General features: G+C 37.4%; 3 protein-coding genes across 6 annotated transcripts; all 3 read left to right on the top strand.

Annotated features, from left to right (window-relative positions):
* The first annotated feature begins 1,601 nt into the window (after window positions 1-1,601).
* Window positions 1,602-10,000, top strand: LOC135610894 (uncharacterized). Of its 3 annotated transcripts, none has more exons than XM_065105915.1 (8): window positions 1,602-1,737; window positions 1,854-1,986; window positions 3,900-4,023; window positions 7,928-7,984; window positions 8,085-8,181; window positions 9,091-9,298; window positions 9,613-9,673; window positions 9,764-10,000. In XM_065105915.1, the coding sequence occupies exons 2-8, from the start codon at window positions 1,976-1,978 to the stop codon at window positions 9,824-9,826; spliced, it is 621 nt and encodes a 206-aa protein (XP_064961987.1). In that variant the 5' UTR covers window positions 1,602-1,737; window positions 1,854-1,975; the 3' UTR covers window positions 9,827-10,000. The 3 variants fall into 3 exon arrangements, with proteins under 3 accessions (XP_064961987.1, XP_064961986.1, XP_064961988.1); XM_065105914.1 differs by having other exon boundaries at window positions 1,663-1,766; XM_065105916.1 differs by having other exon boundaries at window positions 1,710-1,737; window positions 1,858-1,986.
* Window positions 10,001-15,174: 5,174 nt separating this feature from the next.
* On the top strand, window positions 15,175-15,942 carry LOC135609208 (dnaJ protein homolog 2-like). The gene is made up of 2 exons (XM_065102309.1): window positions 15,175-15,371; window positions 15,455-15,942. Exon 2 carries the CDS (start codon window positions 15,484-15,486, stop codon window positions 15,802-15,804), a length of 321 nt encoding a protein of 106 aa, XP_064958381.1. The 5' UTR covers window positions 15,175-15,371; window positions 15,455-15,483; the 3' UTR covers window positions 15,805-15,942.
* Window positions 15,943-16,553: 611 nt separating this feature from the next.
* On the top strand, window positions 16,554-25,538 carry LOC103982964 (uncharacterized). 2 transcript variants are annotated; one of them, XM_065105913.1, is made up of 8 exons: window positions 16,554-17,013; window positions 17,103-17,231; window positions 18,645-18,768; window positions 23,564-23,620; window positions 23,722-23,818; window positions 24,601-24,808; window positions 25,088-25,148; window positions 25,248-25,538. In XM_065105913.1, exons 2-8 carry the CDS (start codon window positions 17,221-17,223, stop codon window positions 25,308-25,310), a joined length of 621 nt encoding a protein of 206 aa, XP_064961985.1. In that variant the 5' UTR covers window positions 16,554-17,013; window positions 17,103-17,220; the 3' UTR covers window positions 25,311-25,538. The 2 variants fall into 2 exon arrangements, with proteins under 2 accessions (XP_064961985.1, XP_064961984.1); XM_065105912.1 differs by having other exon boundaries at window positions 16,555-17,013; window positions 17,099-17,231.
* Window positions 25,539-26,008: the final 470 nt, after the last annotated feature.

The raw sequence follows: 26,008 nt of genomic DNA, 5'->3' as shown, positions 1-26,008 counted from the left end.
CTAATGCGTTTTCTATGTGTGGGTAAATTTGCTATTTGCTTACATGAAACAATTCATTATTGTTATTGTCTTCTCTATCAACAAAGAAGGCAAAGAAAATAAACAACTTGATGCTAATTACTCAAAGTTTGAGAATTTCTTGTATAGCATTTTAATTTTAGAAAATTCTCTTAGAATGTCCTTGGTCCCATGAAAGGATTGTTTTACCTTTACCTTCGGTGGACTTATCATTGTCTCTTATCTTGCATTGTTGCCGGAGTTTAAATTCGCCCATCAATTATTTTAAACCTAGATTTAAACAATTACGATAATTTAACATATTATTAAGCCACATAAGTAAATGTTGTCCCACCTCATAATGGGCCCACATATTATTTAGCAAGTGGTTGAGTTATGTTAGTGGACGTTGTGCCACTTGGGCAGGCGATTAAGCCACATCAGCAAATGTTGTCCCACCTTGGCAATTTGTTAAGCCACATTAGCGAGTGTCACGCCACCTCAACTATCTTTAATTAATTGATGGGCATAGGTTAGTAAGTTTAAATTGATGGGCATAGGTTTAAATGATAACTGCATCACGTCACATCAGCAGGTCTCTTCGATGTCTAAGTTAATAGTGTCCAAATTATAGTGAAAGTCTCTTCGATGTCTAAGTTAATAGTGTCCAAATTATAGTGAAAATAGGTATGTTCAAAAGAGAATGAATGAATGAATGAAAATAGTCGCAGGTGGTTTGGAGTGGTTAAAACCAGTTGAGGTGGCATAATGTCGATTGATATGGCTTAACAAACTGCCAAGGTGACACAATGTTTGTTCATGTGGTGCAACAATAGCTAACGTGGCTCAACCTCCTTGTCACGATGCCATAATATTTATTGGTGTGACTTAACAATATGTTAAACTATTATAACTGTCATCTCCTTACGTGAATACATGTCGCAATTGGTGTTTGAGGTGGAGGTGCCCACGTGTCAATCTTTTTGGATGGTTCAAGTTGTCCCTTATCAATCATTTCCTAGAAATGGTAAAATCTATAAGACAAAAATAATAAATCTATAAAGAAACTTTTTAACATTCATATAATAAATATATTTAAAGATTAAAAAGTAATTAATACTTAGGTCTCTAGTGAGACATTAGAATTGTTTTATATATTATTATACAAGTGATAGGTCTTGAGTTCAAAGTTTATGCAGACCATTATACGTTATTTAATTTAAGTTAATTATTTTATTTTTTAAATATTAAGTAATTAGGAATTTTACGTAATGAATTTTCCCTTATTTAGCTAATATGTTAAGTAATTAAGAATCGCACAACATCGAAGCCCGGGGGGGTGCATCCACCGCGCCATCTTACTGAGGCCCGGAGGACTCTGCCGCATCCACCACGCCACCAGTCTCGCAGGCGCCGCCTCCATCGCCCTCCTCCGCCTCGCTTTCCTCCCACAACCGTCTCTTCCCCTGCATTCCAGTGCTTTCGTCCGAGAACTCCGCGATCCAGTAGAGGTTCGATGGATTCCACGACCATGTCGCCCCCGGGTGTCGCCGTTCGAGACCCGGAGTCGCTGGAGAAGAGGAAGACCGCAATTCGGAGCGCCGGCCCGACTAAACTCCAGGCGAGAAGCCTGATCGTTTGTCCTCTATTCTCCCTTGTTAATGCAATCTCAGTGTTTGATCTATTGCCCATTACTTGTAACTTTTAGGTGATTGCCGATTTTGACGGCACGCTCACGAGGTATTGGATTGATGGCCGCCGTGGGCAGAGTCGGTTGCATGGCTCCCTTCCTCTGATTTAGTACGTGGACATGGTGTCGGTTCTGATTAGGTTTTCCTGGCTTTTGTTGTGGTTAGCTAGCAATGGATTGCTACAGCAGGGGAACGCGGAGTATGATGCCAAGAGGCAGGCGCTGTATGAATACTATCATCCCTTGGAGATCTCGCCAACCATTCCCATCAAGGAGAAAACGAAACTGATGGAAGAATGGTATGTGGATGTCCTTGCTTCCGAAAATTTCTTGTTTGGTCACATCTTGTTAATATGGTGTTGGCCTACATTGGGAGCTTGAAACGCAGTTATCATTGGTTGATAATTTCTTTAGCTTATTTTTTCTACACTATCTGTTTTCTATTGTAGATGCCTCAGAATGTCTTTGGTTTACAATGTTGGCCATGATTGATTCTTTGCCTGTGCAGACTCACATTTTTTGGTCGTAAATGTACCAAGGGCAAGTCTTTTCATATTGGTTAGCAGCTATTACCCTTAGATATTCTTATACATTAGTCTGAAATATAGTCATGAAACATAGTCTGTTATCCTTGCTCAATGAAAGCAAGCACATGAATCTTAATATCCTAACTACAAATTTGAAAACAAGTATGACTAGGTCAAAACTAACAAAAGTACATGAAATTCATCATGGACTTTACATATGCAAGTAAAACATAATAGCAACAAATCATGGCAATCAAGTTGGTGATACTTTAGCAGATTGACTATTTTGTTTATAACATGAAAGCTTAGTCTTAAGGGGAGCAAATTATAATTCATGAGTTCTTTGGCTTGTGTTTTCCCAAAATTTTAAACCATGATCGTCTGGCTTTCATGAAGCATGCCAATATTTTGGATTCCTAGTAAAAGGGGTATCACATCCATATGTGAACTCCAAGCTCGTAAGAAAGAACTTGGGACCCTAAACATATGACTTTTATGATAAAGCCTTGAATTTGCAATAACTGTTACGAGTTCCCATATCGTAGGAACCAAACCTTCCAGAACTAATTAGTTAAGCAACTTTTTACTGTTTCAGGTTGGTATATTTATTCAGTTTCAGAAAGGGATCATGCAAGTATCCAGAAGCACCAACGAGTCTTGACATACATGGATTTGACTTGAAGATTCTAAATTGATGGATCATCATAATACATGTCTAATTGGCCAAGCATTTCATAAATCATACTCTATCAAGATCACATCGATTCGTTAATTGATTAATCTATAGGTTGTAGGTATGCCAAGTCTGAAGGTGAAAAAAAGTTATGTTAAGATGAAATTACCAGGACAAAGATGGTAGCTTGAGGAAAGCCTCCATCTTGACCTACCAGCATGTTAGCCAGGAGCTGAAATCATGCATGCTAAGCCCCCAAAAGAAAGCAAACAGCAGGTGCACTTCTGGGGTGGATGGTGCTCATATAATAACTAATGTCATAGCCCACACAGGCCATCCTAAACACATAATGCACCACTTATTATAATGACTTTGTTTCCATTTCTAGCCTGATAGTTCATAGTTGATACTTGATACTAGGAAGAAAGTTTTTATGGATTACCGGACTTGAATGTTTCATTTAGTAATGATGGAAAAACCATTACTTAGTCCTTCTTTGGCCACTTCAATTATGTGGATCTGCTGTTTATTAAATTTCTTAAGTACTAAGATACCATACCCAAGGTCTGTCGTACCGAAGTGTACCACCCGTACCGGGCGGTACATACCGGTCCGACAGGTTATCGGTACGCGGACCGTCCGGTACCGCTACAGTGTTACAGTACTATACTGTAGCACTGCTACAGTATGAAAAATAAAAAAATATTCGGTACACCAGGGCGTACTGCTCGGTATGCCCTAATGTACCGTCTGATACACCGGTACCATACCGTACCGTACCGAGTCCAGGTCGAAACGTCGGTACGGTACAGCGAACCTTGACCATACCAAAAAGTCATAAATTTATTATTTGCTTCTATGTAGACAAATTCCTGCCATGTGGTGTACCTTTAACTGTATTACTTATTTACTCATTTTTAATTAACAATTAACATTTGAGTTGGTTAAGTGCACAGGCACCTAAGATTTCATATCCTGCAACTTTGAAACTTGATGTTCTTTGAACCTGCAGGTGGGAGAAGACACATGGTCTTCTAATCGAGGGAGGCCTTTCCTTTGATGCAATAAAGAAATCTGTCTCTGAGGCTACAATTGCTTTTAGAGATGGTGTTGTTGAGCTGTTTGAGTTATTGGAGGTATGGAGTTTGCATATGACCTTTGGGATATGTCAGTTTACCTAATTAGCATTAAACAAGTTTTTTTGGAAGCTTGTCATTGTTTATGATTCATTTTTCCATATCCTGATTGCTAGGCCATGAGGAGAGAGATAGTATGGATAACTTTGTAGTGGCGAGGTCAGAATCAAATAGTAAAGCATTTTATTCATGAAATATAAAATAAATTTATAGTATCATAGAACTTTAGTTCTATAAAAATCACTTGCAATTATTGGTTATTCAGAAAATATATAATGAAAATTTTAAGGTTGCTTTAGAAGAGGAATACTGATTGGGCCAACCTATATAAATCAGTTATTTATAATGACAATTCAGGAAATACATTGATCCTACCTATTTGTTGGTACTGGTTGGTATTTATTTATTTATTTTAATGATACCAAGCTATATAGATAGGTTGCACCTGGTTTATCAGTATCTTAGCGGTCTTGGAATGGCAAGTTAAAGCATCATAAGCTGGTATTTTTGATGATTTAAGCAATAAATACTTTTTAGGTAAGCACGACATGCATATACTTCCACTAAGGAATATGATCAATATTGATTCTCATATGACATCACTATAAGATCACCCTGTTAATAACTCCATGTACAGGACCACTTTTAGATGGCTTGAATACAATCTGAGACTATTTCTTAAAGAAGATATAGATAAGAAAATAATTTGCTTGACAAATTAGAAAGATTTTATAACTGGTGCTTGGAAGAAAGTTTCTTCATAATCATTTTTTCATTTATTTGATCCTCAATTCTAGGTTTTTATGTGGTCACTGCTTCTATCAGCCTTTCCTTCCCATGACTTATATTTAAGGTAGTTACCATAGACTTCAACTTAATAAAGGGCATTAGTTTTAATGGGTATGAAATAAATAGTACTACTATTTGAACTAGTCATCACGATTAGGAGCTAGCAGAAACTATTGTGTTTAATATAGGTCCAGCTAAAGGATATTTTCTATTGTCTAGGCACCTTGCCAAGGGCAGCATAGAATATTTGGAAGATTACAAACCAATTTTACAAATATTTGGACTGTTCTCTAAAAGTTAGCTGTGTTGGTGCTTAAAGATTACAATTTGATCATTCATATTACCTCACCACTATTTTTTTCAAGTAGTAGATTGTTATCAATGTGTATTTTTTTGTTATTCATCTTAAATAGTGACATGTGGCATGCATATTTCCATATTCCAATATACATGTTTATGCATTATGCAATAGATATTGGCAGCAGAGTAGCTTGCTTAAATATGTTATTTAAGAATAGCCATTACACCAGACTTTAATGCCAGCCAGCTTTCTTTATTTGTAATCACTCACAACATGTGAAGTATCCTCTATCCTAAAGCTAGCATTCGACTCATTTTATTCTTTCAAATGGTTGCTTGTTAAGAAATTGGCTATGATCTTGTTGAAGATCAAATTTTCCAAGTGGCCATATGCACCTAGAATCTCATATAACTAAGGTTGGTCTAATATTTCACAGATCCTGTGATGTTTGGTCTGTTCGTGCAGTTAAGCAGTACGTGAGCTGTGGAACTCACTGTAGAATGATCATGATTGGTACAACCTTCTAGGATATCATAGAACCAGTACAGTTTGTATCTTCTGGGCTGTTGTAGAACGTCCGCCTTATATCATAATGTTCCTCCTAAAAAGAGCAAACCTGTCATCATGTCAATACTGATAGACATCAAAAGCAATATTACAAGTTTATTTGGTGGATGTTGCATGCTAATAATAGATTTCCTAAATATATTAAATTGATTAAATGTGTTTTAGGTGCTCAAACTACTCAGATATTTGATATTTGCAACCCCTTACCCCACAACCGAATCATCACCCACACACATCATACACATAAAAGCACAGAAAAAAGGAAGAGACCCCCTAATGGGGATGTTTCTTATCTTTGAACAAGGGCACTTTATTAGATATGAAATATGGAAGGGCAGATTTTCAGAAATTAATCTTGTGTAATGGAAAATCTTTGTTTATCATGTTCATCAACTGATCTGTCAACACTTTCTCCACAAAAGAGACTTTTGGAATGGCTAGTTTAAAATAGTTGATACAGTTTAGACTGGATGGATGTGAAATAGTAGCCCACTTGTATTGATCTTCTGGTTGCCTTCTATTTGTACATTGTGCAGACTACTTGTTCAATATCTTGATCTTCTGGTTGCACTTAGTTTATATGTAGATTGTGCAGACTAATTACTTGTGCACAAAACATTCTTTGGTTGTATAAATATTGATCATATGTTAAATTCTAAGAAGATTTCATCAATATACTGTTTTTTTCATCAATGGTTGAGTGGGCTAAATGGCTGCTTAAAGTTTTAATTTTTAATTCATAAATGGTCTATAATACATAACTATTGAGTTGATTTTATTATTTTAAGCTACCCTTATAGCATTTGTGTAGGATTTTTATGTTGTAGTTTCTCTAGTTTCTTGTACTTGTTGAAAGTTGTGGGCTTAGACGTACAACAAGGCGTGTTCTGCATCACTCATAAACTTCTATAACAGCCACTGTGGTGTTGAAAAGGTTTCCTCGCAAGCTTTCTAAAGGAGCTCCTTTGGGTTCTTTATTTTCTTTTATAGATAGATGGCATGTTTTGTTGGCTGTGTAGTTTGAAAAAAAGAGATCTTACTGCCTATGCCACATCAGCAACTGCCATTCTACTGGACTCGAGAATGTGTACTATAAATCATAATATCCTTCTGAAGCGGAAAAAGAATTATACTCGTATGATAGCTAATATCGTTGAGATTTAATTAGTACTATAGACACTTAGTTACTGTAACACTGATATGTTTAACACAATTTCAGCCACCACAGATATGAGCATGGAATTAATTTATCTATCCTCTGAACTACAATTTTGGCAACTAGATCTGTTTTTCTTGTAAATTGGCTATTGTTAAGTAACACAGAGATTTGCTCCTTTCAAGTCTTATAGTGTAAGTCTTGGTTTTGCCACGAATACCAGGTATTTAGAATTCAACCAGTGCTCTAATTGGATTGGCAGTTGCTATCATTGAAGAGCTTAAAAAATCTGAGTAACCCGGTCTCTTGTCTTATCCTATCTGTGGCCCATACTATAATAAGTTTGCCTCATTGATTACTGTGCATCCTGGTCCCTTTGTTTAGAACCCTTCTTTATCCTGCCTATTTTAGGGGATGCAGGAGATTGCTGCCTGGGTCCCTCCTCCTGGAGAGAAAAAGGAGCACATGAGGACAGGGAAAGTAAAGAATAGGAGGTAAACAAAATTGAAAAGAACAGAGGAGAAAGTAGACTAGGCTTCACAGCTGTTAGATCTCCTTCATCTTGGAATTCTTGGGTATTAGCTGGCTGTCACTTTTCCAATTGTCAGATACCTTTGATAATAGGGACGGACCTGCCATCTTGGTGTTGATAGAGAAGGATAGGAAGCAGATTTGGAACGTAAACTGCCTAAGTCTAACTAGCAAGTAAGGTTTTGCCAGACCCATGAGAAGGAAAAGAAAAAGAAGAAGAATTGCTCTATTTACCTTTGTATGGCTTCCATGGCTCACTCTCAAAAGTGTCATGCTGCCTCCATCCACAAGCAAGTAGGTGATCAAGATAAAAAAAGCTAATGTTATTTGTTCCAAATACCCTTCCAAAAACACTCCTCTCACATGGCTGTGAGAAACTTGTGCTTACTTGTGGGCTCACAGGTTGGGGAGACGCTCTGCTGGTAAAATTGGACTTTTCCTTTCGGTATCTGCTGCTAAGTTTTCACACAAATTTTCATAGTTCACTAAATAAAACAAATGAAGATTCATGCTGGGTCCTCGTAAGAGTAACTAAATAAACTCTTTTGCTCATTGTGCAGGAACTAGATGTGCCTGTCCTTGTCTTTTCCGCAGGCCTTGCAGACATCATTGAAGAGGTTCTGATTGAGTGGAATTTCTATGCTCTTATTAGTTTATGAACCACATTGCAATGCAGACAAGTTTTTCCTTATTAACTTTTTAAAAATAATTTATCAGGTTTTTAGGCAGAAACTACATAGATCTTTCAAGAATATCAAAGTTGTTTCCAACAGAATGGTTTTTGATGAAAAAGGCTGCCTTGTTGCCTTTAAAGGTAAGTTTTGTGCCTTTTTGTTTCACCTTATCTTAAACAGTTTACAAGTCTGCATTCCTTATGTCATATGGTTTTGCTTTTTTGAACATAAATGTCATAGCCTAAAACTTTGTCTGTGCATGTTCACTTCACTATATCATATGGTTTTGCTTTTTGTAATATAAATGTCATAGCCTAAAACTTTGTCTATGCATGTGTATTGAATCCTTTTGCTTGTTCGTGTCTTATTTGCAGTTGGACCTTTCCTCTCAATTGGTAATTCAAGTTACAAGGTCAGAAATTTAAAAGGGCCAAAGATACTGATCAAGTAATTCTAAAACTAAGTATACTTGAAAATATTAGGTTAAAGCTTGATACAATAACAACAACAACAACAACAACAAAGACGTAATGTCCTACATGGACGTTTTGCTTCCATTGAGAAGCTAAATCTTGATAAGCATATGGTATTAATCATGAGAAAGCTTATATACATAAATTGCAAAATAGATTGTGAATTGTTTTAGAAGTTACCAACGACTTTATCTGTCTTTTCAATTAAATTGGCATAAGAATAGGAAAAAGTAAATCCAAGATGAATCTATGGTCTTATTAAGGATTGCCATTTCATGGCACACGGATGTTGTTGTCATTCTGCCGCGATACGATTTCATGTCGTGTCAATTGGCAAGTTCTTATGCAACCCAGGGCAGCCAAAAAAAGGGTCTGGCCATTTGTTAGCATTCTCGACATGGTTTGATGTAGTGTGTATCCATTTTCTTACATGTGTTACTTGGCATGGCAATTCTTTGATCTTATTACCGGAAACAAAACCCATACTCACCCTTTATACAATTTTGTTGATGAGTTTTATTCTTCATTTTCTAATCCTCGGTCTGTCCTGCTTTGCTACAATTATTCCAATCTCAGGAAAGACAATTCATGTGCTAAACAAGAATGAGCATGCATTGGATATGGCTACTCCTATTCATGACAAATTCAGGTATCCTAATGGATATAATCCTGATAGTGTCTTGATGAAGCAAAGAACTAATGTGTTACTTCTTGGAGATCATGTTGGCGATCTGGGCATGTCTGATGGTCTGAGTTATGAAAACCAGATAGCAGTTGGATTTCTGTAAGTTACTTTTTAGATACTATCAAGTAATGAACTCATTCATTCATGTATAATTTTCATGCAAAATTCGATGTATATATATTTTTTCATTGAGTATCTTATTTGGTGTTCTCAAGTATGTCAACTGTTCTGTGATTTGATGGACAATTAATTTGCAATTACAGGTGCTACTTCCATATATAATTTGCAATTACCTGACTAACCAAACTAATAAATAAGCAAGAACTTAAAAATTAGGAAGGTTACAAGGCATATTCTATATGTTATTTGTATATAGTTTATACGTTTTTTTATTAATTTCTTTTTCTTGTCAGGAATAATAATACAGAGATGTCCTTCAAAAGTTACCTTGATGCATTTGACGTTGTATACCTGGTGAGACAAATTTTGACCAACACATGCAATTGTTTTCTTTCGCTCAATTATCATATACTTCTATGCTTTTAAAGAGTTCATTTTTCGCAGAATGATGCATCCATGAGAGGAGTTGTTGAGCTCGTATCTCAATTGTGTGCAGAGAATCAATGATATAAATACATTATGTGTATGCATTTAATCATGTTCTTATCATTTCCAGTTACATACTTTGTCATCTTTTCAATTTTCCTCTTATTTTTTACTTTGATGAGAAGCAAAGTTATCATATGAGATGTTGAACAGAAATTATATCTTCTAGATTAAATACATAATTTTTCTGGTACATGATAATTGTTCATAATTTCTTACGTTAAATCAATTTTTTTTGGTACATGATAATTGTTCATAATTTCTTGCAGTAAATTTTCTCGGAATTTTTTTTTTGCCCTTCTCTCATTCCCCTCGAATATTAATATTACTCTCTAGAAAGCTGGAATAGAAACATTGTATTTAGAGCTGGGGATTGTCAGAATCCAAGTTGGCTGAGCAGATTAAGGCTACAATTTCTACATGATGCATGTGTGTTTGTACTTTGTGTGAATACTTGGATTATGTAATATGCATTGTTTGCATGCAACTCTTGTTGCAGACTTTAAGAAACCACTACATAGTCTTACAGCCTTTGTATACTAAAAATTAGTTGTCTGTGTTATTCTAGCCCGAGGGTTTACGACAGTCAACTGACAAAAACCTTGATTAAGTCAAACTGATCTGTTGGGTGTTTTGCTTATCCAACCAAATTTAACATGTCGTATGGTGGCTGGAGGTTTGACAACAGCAAGATCTGTCTAGAGCATTAGGAGCGTCGGCGCTGATAATATTGTTCTTTGGTTGTGGATTAAGGGAGTCTTGTGCATCAGACTCGATTCGTCCTGTCGGACCAGTGGATCAAACAGTAAATTTAAGAACAAATTGTCTAAAGTTGGACGTTGATCGGACCAAACCGCGAGTCATGATTCATTGGTCAAACTAGTCTGTCAAATTAATACAAGAATATTTTAAAAAACAAATTATTCCTAGAGACGGTAAAAGAGATTACTGAGGATGCTTTAAATAAATTATTCAAAATAATAGCTTATTCTAGTCTAATAACCACATACTAATACAATAGTATCGCTTACACCTCAAAATGCAGCAATCTGACTGCTTTATGGTGTACGAATGATGAGTGAATGCCTTCTTCTTGTCATTGCAAGAAGAAATAAATAAATAAATTTATTTATTTATTTATGATGAGTGACAACTTTCTGCACTGTTCTAAAAAAGAAATAAATAAATTATCTGGTACAATAACACATGACGTGATTTGAAAATATCTTTGTAGTAATAGCGATTTAATCGATAACCTAAATTTGTTTATGAATTAATTTTCTTTCACAAAACAGTTAGATTTAAAGGGAATTCACAGTCCATTAAAATCGAAATAAATAGATAGAAGCTGTAATATCTCATTAGTCCCACATCGAAAGTGGAGAATGCGGACCAAAATGGAGTTATTGGAAAGTTAGTTCATCATACCCGGGTCGTGACAGAAGCACTTTATGACGATCTTTAACCTAACTTTCTTAAGTCAATGTTCCAACTTTATATAGTTGGAGAATTTTATGGAGAATTAAATAGATAGAAGCATCTCCAGTATGGTTCGCACTTTCTTGGGGTTTGCATCTGTTTCTCTCTAGTGAACAATAAATACGAAAAATTTTTCTAAGCTGACTCCGAAAGCATAGTTAAATGGATTAAGGCGTATACTGAATCTCTTCAGAATTTAAAATGTCTCAACCAAGTCCACTAGATGTGAGTTTGTCATTCTACTTTTGACCATCATGTCATCTACGTATAACTCGATATTCCTCCTGATCTAGTGCTTGAACATTTTGTTTACTATCCTTTGGTATGTCAGGTTTACATTTTTCAACCCAAATGATATGACTTGATAGCAATATATTCTCCTTATCAGGTTTATGATAAAGGAGATGATATTCTCGATCCTATGATGATATCTTTATTTGATTATATCATGAGAATGTATAAATAAAGGTGAGGAGCTCATGACCCGATGTAGCATCAACTAGCTGATTGATCCAGGGGAGATGATAGTTGTCCTTTAGACCTGCCTTATTGAGATTAATATAATCAGCACACATCCTTTAATTTCTGTTACACTTTTTAACTAGTACAATATTAGCAAGCCACTAGAGATACTACATCTCGGTAATAAACCCTATTCTTAACAACTTGTCCACTTCATCACTAATCACCAGTTGGCAATCAGGAGCAAACATATGAGGCTTTTGCTTCATTGGACATAGGAGAGATGTTTAGGTGATGTTGGGCCATGTCTTGGTCAATTTCCGGCATGTCTCTCGGTGACCATGCAAACACTTGGGTGTTCTCCCTAAGAAAATTGATGAGTTGCGTTTGCTTCTCTTTGTAAATTGTTGCCTCAACTTTAACAACATAGGAGATGAGCGTTATATAAAGGTGCCTCGATTAATGATTTCATCATCTTTGGATGTGAGTGAGACTTGGCAAAGTTTTGGGGTTCCATCGGTAGCGCTTTGGGCTGGGCCTTCTTCAGTAGGGAGACCACTATTAGATAACACTGGCATGACTTCCTTGGGTTGCTTTTTAGCTCTTTGACACTATTCCTTATTATGAATTTTTTCACCATGTGGTAGGTCAATACCACAACATATTGAGCATGAGTCGACCTATGATCGCATTGTACGCTGAGAAGATGTTAACCATCATAAATTTGGTCATCATCGTTTTAGAGCAGGGCTCGTCCCACACATGATGTGTAAGCTCATAGTCCTAAGAGGAGAAATAAAGTTGCCAATGAACCCCGTCAACGAAGAAGTCATAGGGGTGAGATCATTAGTTGAGAGCTCAAGTTTTTGATGTCTAAGTAGAGGATATCGATAAGTTATCTGTGTTGATCATTACCCTCTTCACTTTGGCATTAATCATCCCCATAGAGACCACCAAGCTATTGTCATGATTTGGGTTGAGATACTCTGTCACTTCTTCCAGATTATTTTTTAGTCATCTTTGAATCTTGAGCCCTTTTTTATGGTAGCTTAGGTGTAGGTTTTGCGACCCAAGGAGTTATCTCCTCTCAAGGTAGGTCCATTGATGATGACGTCAATCCGTCTCTTCATCGACCCTAAGGTCAGGGCGATGGTTCTTAGTGCCTCCGGACAAACCTGCTGAGGTGTCCCCGATGAATGAGTTTTTCAATTTGCTTTTTTAAATTATGACAATCATCCATGTCATGACAATAATCATGGTGGAAGCAACAATACTTAGATTTGTCCATTCTTTCCAATGGTATCTTCATTAATTGAGGGTATTTTAAGAGTATTTTTTTATTTATTTATAAAAAAACTTTGGTTCTAGTCATGCTCAAGGGAGTTGACTCGAACCTCGAGCGAGGCAGCTTTGGTCAATCATTTCTTCTTCGCTGTGGTGACATCGGGGTCGGGGCTAAAGATAATCGCTTCTGTCTCCTTTTGCGTGTCTCTTCATGCTTACTCGAGACCATTGTCTCAGTAATAATATATTGGTCGACCCTCTAGAGCACCTTAGGCATTGTCACCAGTGGCCTCTCCACCAATGACTAAAAGAAGTGAAAAGGCTTGAGTCCCATCATGAAGGCCTGTATTACAAGTAACAGATGAGTTTCTTGCATGTCTTAGATCTTGCTAATGAATCGAGCGACGAATTTGGAAAGTGTTTCTTTCTCCCTTTGCTCGAGTTCGAGAAGCATTATTGTCGATAGCCTCGGGGTACACATTCGCGAGGAAGTAAAGTTAAAACTCCTTTGCAAGCTAAGTAAAGGAGCTGATTAAGAGCAAATTCAAGCGAGTGTATCATTCTTATGCCAAACCTCTTAACATTATTGGGAAGATGCAACACATCAGGGTGTTCGAGGTGTTATAGAGCGACATATTGGGTCGATACTATAATCAAAGACCTCAAGTGACGAGAGGCATAAGTTCATCAGGATTGACTCATCTTAGATGTTTCGAGTGAATGGGGATCGACTTGAGGTGAGATTGTCTGACCTTTCCCCTATGGATTACTAAAACTTTCATCACATCTCTTCTAGATATTGGTCCATTTACCATAGTTAGATCCTTAGAGAGTCATCTATCAAATCCATTAATTGGGTCTCGGATACAAGTAGAGCGATGGTGTGGCGGTGCACTAATTCCACGGTTGGAGAGTGGGGCACTCCCTTGGCCGACAATTCCATGAGCCTTAGGTGATCTTAAAATGTTGGCACCACACTAAGCTAATGGCATTTGAGGTATTGATCGTGGTTGAGTTGATGACATTCTTGTTGGGCTAGCTAAGGCAAGAGTGGGACGATGGCCTACATCGTGCCCATTCATATCTGCACCTGTCAGGTGAGGTTTAGGAATATATCATCAAGGACAAGTAGGTGGCTTGAGGTTAACCCTAGGGGCGAAAGGCTTAGTTCATTGAAAATATGCTAGTACCGTGCCGACATTTGCACCGAAGTGGACAAATCCATCTGAGAGAAGGATAGAAGCAACCCTTATTGAGTAAAAGTACTATGGGTCGGAGGCAGGGCCTCATCATTGGAGCATTCATTAGGGGGATTGACGGGGCAGACGTTCCTATGATATCAAGCCACCTTTCTAGCACCAAAATGTTAGAGAAAATTGTTATCAATATTTAACTCAACCCAACATGGTCTAAACATGAGAGCATAGGAATGTTCGAGGTGGTGACTAAAGTGGCTCCGAGATGGAAGTGTCGAGCTTCCAAGGTGCCACTTGGACTAAGACTGAGGTCGAAAATTTTTTTTTGACTTGATCCATCCGATAAAGAGCCTCTTAACGTAGCATCAAGAATTAACTTTTATACCTGGTTCATGTGAGCGAAAAGACAGTCAATTTGTCTTGGACTCTTTTTCTTGTTGATAAACAGGTGGGGGCTGATCTAAATTTTTTTTCTTTTACGATAATTGTTACATGATATTTATGTATCAAATGATAATTGATCATTAATATAATTTTTATTAAATTATTAACTAGGTTTTTATCCTGCAAACTACTAGCTTCAAGGACGCTGCTGTGTAGCTCTCTCTCTCTCTCTCTCATTCATGTGTGGATGAGTTGTCATATCTTGAGACAGGCCAAGGAGTTTTGGCAGCCCTCCTTTGGATCTCTCAAACGTCGCTTCGATGCCCTATCTTTGATTCTTTTTATTTAAAGGACCTCGACAAATGCTGAAGAGTGAGAGAGGGAGAGAAAAAGCTGAGATATAGTTGAGAAAAGAAATCAGAACGATTAGAAGATTTCGTTCCCTGGAGAAGCAGATGAGGCGGTATGTTCTGAAAAACATTAATCCATGCATAATTATGTCTAGTTTCTTGTTGTTCTTGATGTGCTAACCTAGATTGTGTGCTCATATGTGTTGTAGCCAGACACGGTTACCGGAGATAGTGTTTGTACTGCAGCAGAAGGATCTTCCAAAGTTCAAGAGAAAGGGAGGCGATATCTTTTAGTAGCACACATTATCCCGTACTAAAGCTCTCTGTGGCTTCCAGTTCGTTTTAACCCATTTAGATAACAGGCAACTAAACTATTCATCAAGTCGAACACTGGTGAAGCTGTGAAGCCCCGTATGAAATTTAAACTAGCCTGTTCAAAAGTTTAATATGCTCATTCCAGGCTTTAAATCAATGACATATTGCTATCGATGTAGATCAATTCAAGGCAACAAATGACGAGGGAATGCCAATGTACCGGAGACCCTTCATGAGGGGGAAGCTCTACATCCACATTACGGTGGACTTCCCGGATTCACTGACACCAGATCAGTGCAAAACTCTCGAGGCTGTGCTTCCTCCAAAACCTGTATCCCAGATGACCGACATGGAGCTGGATGAGTGCGAGGAAACAACATTACATGATGTTAACGTGGAGGAGGAGATGAGTAGGAAGCAAGCTCAGGCTCAGGAGGCATACGAGGAGGATGAGAATGATGATGATGATGATGATGATGATGATGATGTCCGTGGAGGTGCCCAGAGTGTGCAGTGCGCTCAGCGATAAGCAGAACCAATCGACCTCAGTTCGCATTTAGTTTACTACTTATGAGCTACTCTCACAACCATCTTCACCATGGTACTCTCATAGAGCAAAGCTCTGTGACTTGAAACTGCAGGCCATTCACGACCTTGTGCATGCGCATTCTATGACTTCCAATGCTCACCGATATGTTTCCAATTGATATTGTTTGATCTTTCAAGAAAGATTTAGAAATTATCAAATATAGCCGTAGTTCTTATGTGTTACTAATGCATTTTCTCCGTGTGGGTAAATTTACTATTCGCTTACAGGAAACAATTGGTAATTGTCTTCTCTGTCGACGAAGAAAACAAATAAAATAAACAACTTGATGCTGTAATTCTTGAGAACCAAAAAAAAAATCAAGCAATCGATTAATCAAAACCTATGCAAATATTTGATGGATGCAGACGTGCTTATGATGCTCAAACAAGAAATTATGTAGTTCACCGTTTCCTATAAATGATGAGATCAGTCAGAAAAATAATAATAAATCGATGAAAAACCTTCTCACATTCATATAATCGATAATATGCTAAATAATTAGATATCTATTGAGACATTCGAATTGGATAATGCATTAATACATTATTGTGTTCGAATTCATGTCATTTAATGTAATGATTTTTTTTTATTTTTTTTAAAATGTTAAATAATTTAAAATTTACCTACGGAATTTTTTTTCCTTATTTAGCTAATGTGGTAAATAATTTAGAATAAGAAGCGCACAACACGAAGCCCGGAGGGGCGAAATCGGTTGCTACGGTTTCGGTTCGCCCGGCCCATCTTAATGAGGCCCGGAGGACTCTGCCGCATCCACCACGCCGCCAGTCTCGCAAGCGCCGCCTCCATCGCCCTCCCCTGCTTTCCTCCCACAACCTTCCCTCCCCCTGCATTCCGGTGCTTCCGTCCGGGAACTCCGCGAGCCGGTGGAGGTTCGATGGATTCCACTACCATGTCGCCGCCGGGTGTCGCCGTCCGAGACCCGAAGTCGCTGGAGGAGAAGAAGACCGCAATCCGGTGCGCCGGCTGTAGTAAACTCCAGGCGAGGAGCCCGATCTTTTGTCCTCTACTCCCCCTTTGTTTATGCAACCTAAGTGTTTGATCTATTGCCCATTTCTTGAAACTTTTAGGTGATTGCCGATTTTGACGGCACGCTCACGAGGTACTGGATTGATGGCCGCCGTGGGCAGAGTAGGTTGCATGAATCCCTTCCTCTGATTTAGTACGTGGAAATGGAGTTGGTTCTGATTAGGTTTCCTGGCTTTGTTGTGGTTAGCTAGCCATGGATTGCTACAGCAGGGGAACGCGGAGTATGATGCCAAGAGGCAGGCGTTGTATGAATACTATCATCCCTTGGAGATCTCGCCAACCATTCCCATCGAGGAGAAAACGAAGCTGATGGAAGAATGGTATGCGGATGTCCTTGCTTCCGAAAATTACTTGTTTGGTCACATCTTGTTAATGTGGTGTTGGCCTATATTGAGAGCTTGAAACGCAGTTGTCACTGGTCGATAAGTTCTTTAGTGTTTTTTTTTTTTCCTACATTATCTGTTGGCTATTCTAGTTGCCTCAGAATGTCTTTGGTTTACAATGTTGGCCATGATTGATTTTTGCCTGGGCAGACTCACATTTCTTGGTCGTAAATGTACCAAGGGCAAGTCTTTTCATATTGGTTAGCAGCTAGTACCCTTAGATCTTCTTAGTTAGAATCTTAGTATTCTAACTACAAATTCGATAAAAAAGTATGATTAGTTCAAAACTAACAAAAGCACATGAAATTCATGATGGACTTTACATATGCAAGTAAAACATAATAACAACAAATCATGGTGTAGTCAAGTTGGTGATACTTTAGCAGATCGACTATGTTGTTTATAACATGAAAGCTTAGTCTTAAGGGAAGCAAATTATAATTCATGATTTCTTTGGCTTATGTTTTCCCAAAAGATTTTCCCAAAAGTTTAAACCATGATTGTCTGGCTTTCATGAAGCACTTATGCCAATATTTTAGATTCTTAGTAAAAGGGGTATCACATCTGTATGTGAACTTCAAGCTTGTAAGAAAGAACTTGGGACCCTAAACATATGACCCTATGATAAAGCTTTGATATTGCAATAACTGTCATGAGTTCTCCCATATTGTAGGAACCAAACCTGCCTGAACCAATTAGTTAAGCAACTTTTTAGTGTTTCAGGTTGGTATATATTTATTCAATCCCAGAAAAGGGATCATGCAAGTATCCAGAAGCACCAACGAGTCTGACATACATGGTTTTGACTTAACAGCATGTTAGCCAGGAGCCAAAATCATGCATGCTAAGCCCCCAAAATAAGGCATACAGAAGGAGCACTTGTGGGGTGGATGGTGCTCATATAATATCTTATGTCATAGCTCACACAGGCCATCCTAAACACTTAATGCACCACTTAGAATAATGACTTTGTTTCCATGTCTAACCTGATAGCGGATAGTTGATACTAGGAAGAAAGTTTCAGTAAATGTGAATACCCTGTTTATGGATTACTGGACTTGCATGTTTAAATTAGTAATGATGAAAAGACCATTACTTGGTCCTTCTTTGGCCACTTCAGTTATGTGGATCTGTTGTTTATTAAATTTCTTAAGTACTAAGAAAACTTACTAAAAGTCATAAATTTATTATTTGCTTCCATGCTGACAAATTCCTGCCATGTGGTGTACCTTTAACTGTATTACTTGTTTACTCATTTTTAATTAATTAACATTTGAGTTGGTTAAGTGCACAGGCACCTAAGATTTCATATCCTGCAACTTTAAAACTTGATGTTCTTTGAGCCTGCAGGTGGGAGAAGACACATGCTCTTCTTATTGAGGGAGGTGTTACCTATGATGCAATAAAGAAATCTGTCTCTGAGGCTACAATTGCTTTTAGAGATGGTGTTGTTGAGCTGTTTGAGTTCTTGGAGGTATGGAGTTTGTATATGACCTTTTGGGATATGTCAATTTACCTAATTAGTATTAAACAAGTGTTTTTTGGAGCTTGTCATTGTTTTTGATTCATTTTCCCATATCCTGATTGCTAGGACATGAGGAGATAGAAAGTATGGATAACTTTTTAGGGGTGAGGTCAGAATTAAATAGTAAAGCATTTTATTCATGAAATACAAAATAAATTTATAGTATCTTAGAACTTTAGTTCCATAAAAATCACTTACAATGATTGGTAATTCAGAAAATATGTAATGAAAATTTTAAGGTTGCTTTAGAAGAGGAATACTGATTGGACTAACCTATATAAATCAGTTATTTATAAGGACAATTCAGGAAATACATAGAACCAACCTATTTGTTGGTACTGGTTGGTATTTATTTATTTATTTTTATGATACCAAGCTATATAGATAGGTTGCACCTGTTTTATCAGTATTTTAGCGGTCTGACCAGTTGCCAAAACCAGTATAGAAGCCATTTTTTCACGTTATTTTACCCTTATTTACTAAACTTTAATGAGAGACTTGTAATGGCAAGTTAAAGCATCATAAGCTGGTATTTTTGATGATTTAAGCAATAAACACTTAATTGGCAAGCACGACATGCATATACTTCCACTAAGTAATATGATCAATATTGATTCTCATATGATGTCACTATAAGCTCACCCTGTTAGTAACGCCATGTACAAAACCACTTATAGATGGCTTGAATAGAATCTGAGGCTATTTCTTAAAGAAGATCTAGATAAGAAAATAATTTGTTTGACAAATTAGAAAGGTTTTTTAACTGGTGCTTGGAAGAAAGTTTCTTCAGAATCATCTTTTCATTTATTTGATCCTCGATTCTAGGTTTTTACATGGCCACTGTTTCTATCAGCCTTTCCTTCCCATGAAGACTTATCCCATAGTTAGTTACCATAGACTTAAAACTTAATAATGGGCATTAGTTTTAATGGGTGTGAAATAAATAGTACTACTATTTGAACTAGCCATCATGATTAGGAGCTAGCATAAACTATTCTGTTTAATATAGGTCCTGCTAAAGGATATTTCCTATTGTCGAGGCACCTAGCCAAGGACAGCATAGAATATTTGGAAGATTACTAACCAATTTTACAAATTTTTGGACTGTTCTCTAAAAGTTAGCTGTATTGGTGCTTAAAAATTACAATTTGATCATTCATATTACCTCACCACTATTTCTTTCAAGTAGTACGTTGTTATCAATGTGTTTTTTTAGTTATTCATCTTAAATAGTAACATGTTGTCACGACCTTAGCTGGAATTGCCTAAGGCGTGAGGCACCCTTGCGGCCAAAGACGCGAACTTAGCTTGCGTTGCCTAAGTAGCGAGTTACCCTTGTGGCAAAGACGCGAACTTAGCTTGCGTTGCCTAAGTCGCGCTTCGCCCTTGCGATATTGCTCCGCAAGGATCAGCCCACTTTGTAACCTCTCGCAAGTCCCGAAGGACCTGTAAAAGAGAAAGTTGGTTAGTTCGAAAGAACGAGCAACGTACAAGTCCCGAAGTCTCGCGAAAAGGGAAGCTTTACAAGCAATTCGACGAACACCTTGTGTGCACAAGAGAAAAGAGGGAGAGGGAGAAAAACAAGGCTTTCAAGGATGAACGAACAGCTGCAAGCCCACAAACAGCTGCTCACCTGGTCCCGGGCGCGAAGACAAGTTCCCGTAAAGGTCACGTGCGAACTTGCGAAAGAGAGTTCAACGCCCGGTATATAACCGAAGCCCCATCCAGCCCTGTGCCACCCGGGGGGTTCTAGGGGTCTGAGATGGCTGACATTTTGGTGAGCGGAGGCAGTTCTCCGCAACCCTCTCGCGGCACGCGAAAACGGAGCTGTTTTGGGCTGTTTTGGGGCTGTTTTGCCCGGTTCGGTGAGCGGTCGCTTTGTAACGCTGCAGCTTGTTCGAATTTACATATTTACAAGCAAAATGACCCAAAACCAAGAGAAAACATGCTGTCAAGCAGCTATACATGCAGGTGTGAGCGACGAACGGTTCGTTGAACGGAGTTGTTGCGGGTGCGCGACGACCGTTCGTGACAATGTGGTGTGCATATTTCCATATTCCAATATACATGTTTATGCATTATGCAATAGATATTGGCAGCAGAGTAGCTTGCTTAAATATGTTAAGCTAGAATAGCCATTTCACCAGACTTTAACGCTAGCCAGCTTTCTTTATTTGTAGTCACTCGAAGCACGTGAAGTATCCTGTATCCTAAAGCTAGCATTCGACTCACTTTATCCTTTCAAATGGTTGCTTGTTAAGAAGATTGGTTATGATCTTGTTGAAGATCAAATTTGTCAAGTGGCCATATGTACCTAGAATCTCATATAACTAAGGTTGGTCTAATATTTCACAGATCCTGTGAGGGTTTGTTCTGTTCATGCAGTTAAGCAGTACGTGAGCTGGAACTCACTGTAGAATGATCATGATTGGTATAACCTTTTAGGATATCATAGAACTAGTACAGTTTGTATCTTCTGGGCTGTGGTGGAACTGGACTGTCTTATATCATAATGTTCCTCTTTAAAAAAAGCAAACCTATCATCATGTCAAGACTGATAGACATCAAAAGCAATCTTATGAGTTTATTTGGTGGATGTTGAATGCTGATCATGGATTTCCTAAATGTATTAAATTGATTAAATGTGTCTTAGGTGCTTGAACTATTCATAGGTATTTGATATTTGCAACCCCTTAACCCACAACCGAATCGTTACCCACAGACCAACGCACACATAAAAGCACAGGAAAAAAGAAGAGACCCCTACTGGGGATGTCTCTTATCTTTTAACAAGAGCGATTCATTATATATGAAATGTGGAAGGGTGGATTTTCAGAAATTAATCTAGTGTAACAAAAAATCTTTGTTTATCATGCTCATCAACAGATCTGTCAACATTTTCTCTGTAAAAGAGGCTCTTGGAATGGCTAGTTTAAAATAGTTGATACAGTTTAGACTGGATGAATGTGAAATAGTAGCCCACTTGTATTGATCTTCTGGTTGCCTTCTTTATGTACATTGTGCAGACTCATTACTTTTTCAATATCTTGATCTTCTGGTTGCACTTAGTTTATATGTAGATTGTGCTGACTAATTGAGCACAAAACATTCTTTGGTTGTATAATTATTGATCATATGTTAAATTCCAAGAAGATTTCATCGTTATACTGTTTTTTTCATCAATGGTTAAGTGGACTAAATTGCTGCTTAAAGTTTTATTTTTTAATTCATAAATGGTCTAGCAATACATAACTATTGAGTTGATTTTATTATTTTAAGCTACCCTGATAGAATTCGTGTAGGATTTTTATGTTGTAGTTTCTCTAGTTTCTTTTACTTGTTGAAAGTTGTGGGCTTCGACTTACAACAAGGCATGTTCTGCGTCGCTCATAAACTTCTATAATAGCCACTATGGTTTTGAAAAGGTTTCCTCGCAAGATTTCTAAAGGAGCTCCTTTGGGTTCTTTATTTTCTTTTATAGATTGATGCCATGTTTTGTTTGCTGTGTAGTTTGAAAAAAAGCTACCTAGGCCACATCAACAACTGCCATTCTGCTAGACTTGAGACTGTGTATTATAAATCATAATATTCCTTTGAAGCGGAAAAGGAATTATACTTGTATGATAGCTATTATCATTGAGATTTAGTTAGTACTATAGACACTAGTTAATGTAACGCTGTTATGTTTAACACAATTTCAGCCACCACAGATACAAGCATGGAATTATTAATTTATCTATCCTCTGAACCACAATTTTGGCAACTAGATCTCTTTTTTTGTAAATTGGCTATTGTTACGTAACACAGAGATTTTCTCCTTCAAGTCTTATAGTATGAGTACTTGGTTTTTCCATGAATACCAGGGATTTAGAATTCAACCAGTGCTCTGATTGGATTGGCAGTTGTCATCATTGAAGAGCTTAAAAAATCTGGGTGACCTGGTCTCTTGTCTTATCCTATCTGTGGCCCTTACTGTAATAAGGTTGCCTCATTGGTCATTGTGCACCCTGGTCTCTTTGTTTGGAACCATTCTCTTTATTCTGCCTATTTTAGGGGATGCGGGAGATTGCTGCCCAGGTCCCTCCTCCTGGAGAGAAAAAGGAGCACATGAGGACAGGGATAGTAAAGAATAGGAGGTAAACAAAATTGAAAAGAACAGAGGAGAAAGTAGACTAGGCTTCACAGCTGTTAGATCTCCCTTTATCTTGGAATTCTTGGGTATTAGCTGGCTGTCACTTTTCCAATTGTCAGATACCTTCGATAAGTAGGGACGGACCTGCCATCTTGGTGTTGGTAGAGAAGGATAGGATTAGGAAGAGGATTTGGAACGTAAACTGCCTAAGTCTAACTAGCAAGTAAGGTTTTGCCAGACCCATGAGAAGGAAAAAAAGAAGAAGAGGAATTGCTCTATTTACCCTTGTATGGCTTCCATGGCTCACTCTCAAAGTGTCATGCTGCCTCCATCCACAAGCAAGTAGGTGATCAAGATAAAAAAAAGCTAATGTTATTTGTTCTAGATATCCCTTCCAAAAACTCTCCTCTCACATGGCTATGAGAAACTTGATCTTACTTGTGGGCTCACAGGTTGGGGAGACACTCTGCTGGTAAAATTCGACTTTTCCTTTCAGTATCTGCTGCTAAGTTTACACACAAAAATTTTCATAGTTCACTAAATAAAACATATGAAGATTCATGCTGGGTCCTCGTAAGAGTAACTAAATAAACTCTTTTGCTCATTGTGCAGGAACTAGATGTGCCTGTCCTTGTCTTTTCCGCAGGCCTTGCAGACATCATTGAAGAGGTTCTGATTGAGTGGAATTTCTATGCTCTTATTAGTTTATGAACCACATTGCAATGCAGAAATTTTTTTCCTTATTAAATTTTTTAAAAATAATTTATTAGGTTTTTAGGCAGAAACTACATAGATCTTTCAAGAATGTCAAAGTTGTTTCCAACAGAATGGTCTTTGATGAAAAAGGCTGCCTTGTTGCCTTTAAAGGTAAGTTTTGTGCCTTTTTTGTTTGACCTTATCTTAAACTGTTTACAAGTCTGCATTCCTTATGTCATATGGTTTTGCTTTCTTTAACATAAATGTCATAGCCTAAAACTTTGTATATGCATGTGTATTGAATGGTAATTTCAAGTTACAAGCTCAGAAATTTAGAAGGGCCAAAGATACTGATCAAGTAATTCTAAAACCAAGTATACCTGAAAATATTAGGTTAAATCTTGATACAATAACAAGAACAACAACAAAGATGTAATGTCCTACATGGACATTTTGCTTCCATGGAGAAGGCTAAATCTTTATAAGTATATGGTATTAATCATGAGAAAGCTTATATATATAAAGTGCAAAATAGATTGTGAATTGTTTAGAAGTTACCAACAACTTTATCTGTATTTTCAATTAAATTGGCATAGGAATAGGAAAAAGTGAATCCAAGATGAATCAATGGTCTTATTGAGGATTGCCATTTCATGGCACAGGGGTGTTGATGTCTTTCTGCTGCAATATGATTTCCTGTCGTGTCAGTTGGCAAGTTCTTATGCAACCCAGCGCAGCCAAAAAAAGGATCTGACCATATATTAGCATTCTCAGCATGGTTTGATGTAGTGTGCATCCATTTTCCGACCTGTTACTTGGCATGGCAATTCTTTGATCTTATTACCGGAAACAAAACCCATTCTCACCCTCTATACAATTTTATTAATTAATTTTATTCTTCATTCTCTAATCCTCGGTCTGTCCTGCTTTGCTGCAATTAATACCAATCTCAGGAAAGACAATTCATGTGCTAAACAAGAATGAGCATGCATTGGATATGGCTGCTCCTATTCATGACAAATTCAGGTATCCTAATGGATATAATCCTGATAGTGTCTTGATGAAGCAAAGAACTAATGTGTTACTTCTTGGAGATCATGTTGGAGACCTGGGCATGTCTGATGGTCTGAGCTATGAAAACCGGATAGCAGTTGGATTTCTGTAAGTTACTCTTTAGATACAATCAAGTAATGAACTCATTCATGTGTACTTTTCATGCAAAATTCGATGTATATATTTTTTCATTGAGTATCATATTTTGTGTTCTCAAGTATGTCAACTGTTATGTGATTTGATGGACAATTAATTTGCAATTACCTGACTGACCAAACTTATAAATAAGCAAGAACTTAAAAATTAGGAAGGTTATATAAGGCATATTCTATATGTTATTTGTATATAGTTTATACCTTTTTTTTATTAATTTCTTTTTCTTGTCAGGAATAATAATACAGAGATGTCCTTCAAAAGTTACCTTGATGCATTTGACATTGTATACCTGGTGAGACAATTTTTGGCCAGCACATGCAATTGTTTTTCTTTTGCTCGATTATCCTCTGCAGCTCTGCTTCTATGCTCTTAATGAGTTCATTTTTCGCAGAATGATGCATCCATGAGAGGAGTTGTTGAGCTCGTATCTCAATTGTGTGCAGAGAATCAATGATATAAATACGTTATGTGTATGCGCTTAATCATGTTCTTATCATTACCAGCTACATACTTGGTGGTCATCTTTTCAATTTTCCTCTTATTGCTTACTTTGAGGAGAAGCAAAGTTATCATATGAGATGTTGACCAGACAGTATATCTTCTAGATTAAATGTATAATTTTTCTGGTACATGATAATTGTTCATAATTTCTTGCAGTAAATTTTCTCGGAATTTTTTTTCACCCTTCTCTCATTCCCCTTGAATATTGATATTACTCTCTAGAAAGCTGGAATAGAAACTTTGTATTTGGAGTTGGGGATTGTCAGAATCCAAGTTGTCTGAGCTGATTAGGGCAGCAATTTCTCCATAAAAGTTCTACATAATGCATGTATGTTTGAACTACGTGAATACTTGGAATATGTAATATTCATTGTTCGAAAATAATTATGTTCTTTTTAGGTCCAGGGAATTATCTCTTACTCCTCAAAATGCAGCAATCTGACTGCTTTATGGAGTAGGAATGAAGAGTGAAAACTTGGAAATGTTGCCTTGTTCTTGTCATCCCAAAACCCTAAATGCCCTACCGAAAGATTTGCCTTGCCTTGGCTTCATTCTACCTCCCTTGCCTGTGCAACATTCATACCTTTCTGCACTCTTCACAAAAAGAAGAAATAAATAAATTATCCGGAACAATAACACATGACGTGATTT

Source organism: Musa acuminata, chromosome BXJ2-4 (genome assembly GCF_036884655.1).
Source record: "Musa acuminata AAA Group cultivar baxijiao chromosome BXJ2-4, Cavendish_Baxijiao_AAA, whole genome shotgun sequence".
Lineage (NCBI taxonomy): Eukaryota > Viridiplantae > Streptophyta > Magnoliopsida > Zingiberales > Musaceae > Musa > Musa acuminata.
This window is presented reverse-complemented; position numbering and strand designations above follow the sequence as displayed.

What these genes read in the sequence shown, in the direction of transcription:
- LOC135610894 (XM_065105915.1), top strand. An exon ending in AGCTGTTTGAGTTATTGGAG is followed by an intron (nt 4,024 to 7,927) that starts GTATGGAGTTTG and finishes CTCATTGTGCAG; the next exon opens with GAACTAGATGTGCCTGTCCT. An exon ending in CAGATAGCAGTTGGATTTCT is followed by an intron (nt 9,299 to 9,612) that starts GTAAGTTACTTT and finishes TTTTCTTGTCAG; the next exon opens with GAATAATAATACAGAGATGT.
- LOC135609208 (XM_065102309.1), top strand. Translation starts at nt 15,484, where the DNA reads ATGCCAATGTACCGGAGACCCTTCATGAGGGGGAAGCTCTACATCCAC.
- LOC103982964 (XM_065105913.1), top strand. An exon ending in CTGCCTTGTTGCCTTTAAAG is followed by an intron (nt 23,819 to 24,600) that starts GTAAGTTTTGTG and finishes TACCAATCTCAG; the next exon opens with GAAAGACAATTCATGTGCTA. An exon ending in CATTTGACATTGTATACCTG is followed by an intron (nt 25,149 to 25,247) that starts GTGAGACAATTT and finishes CATTTTTCGCAG; the next exon opens with AATGATGCATCCATGAGAGG.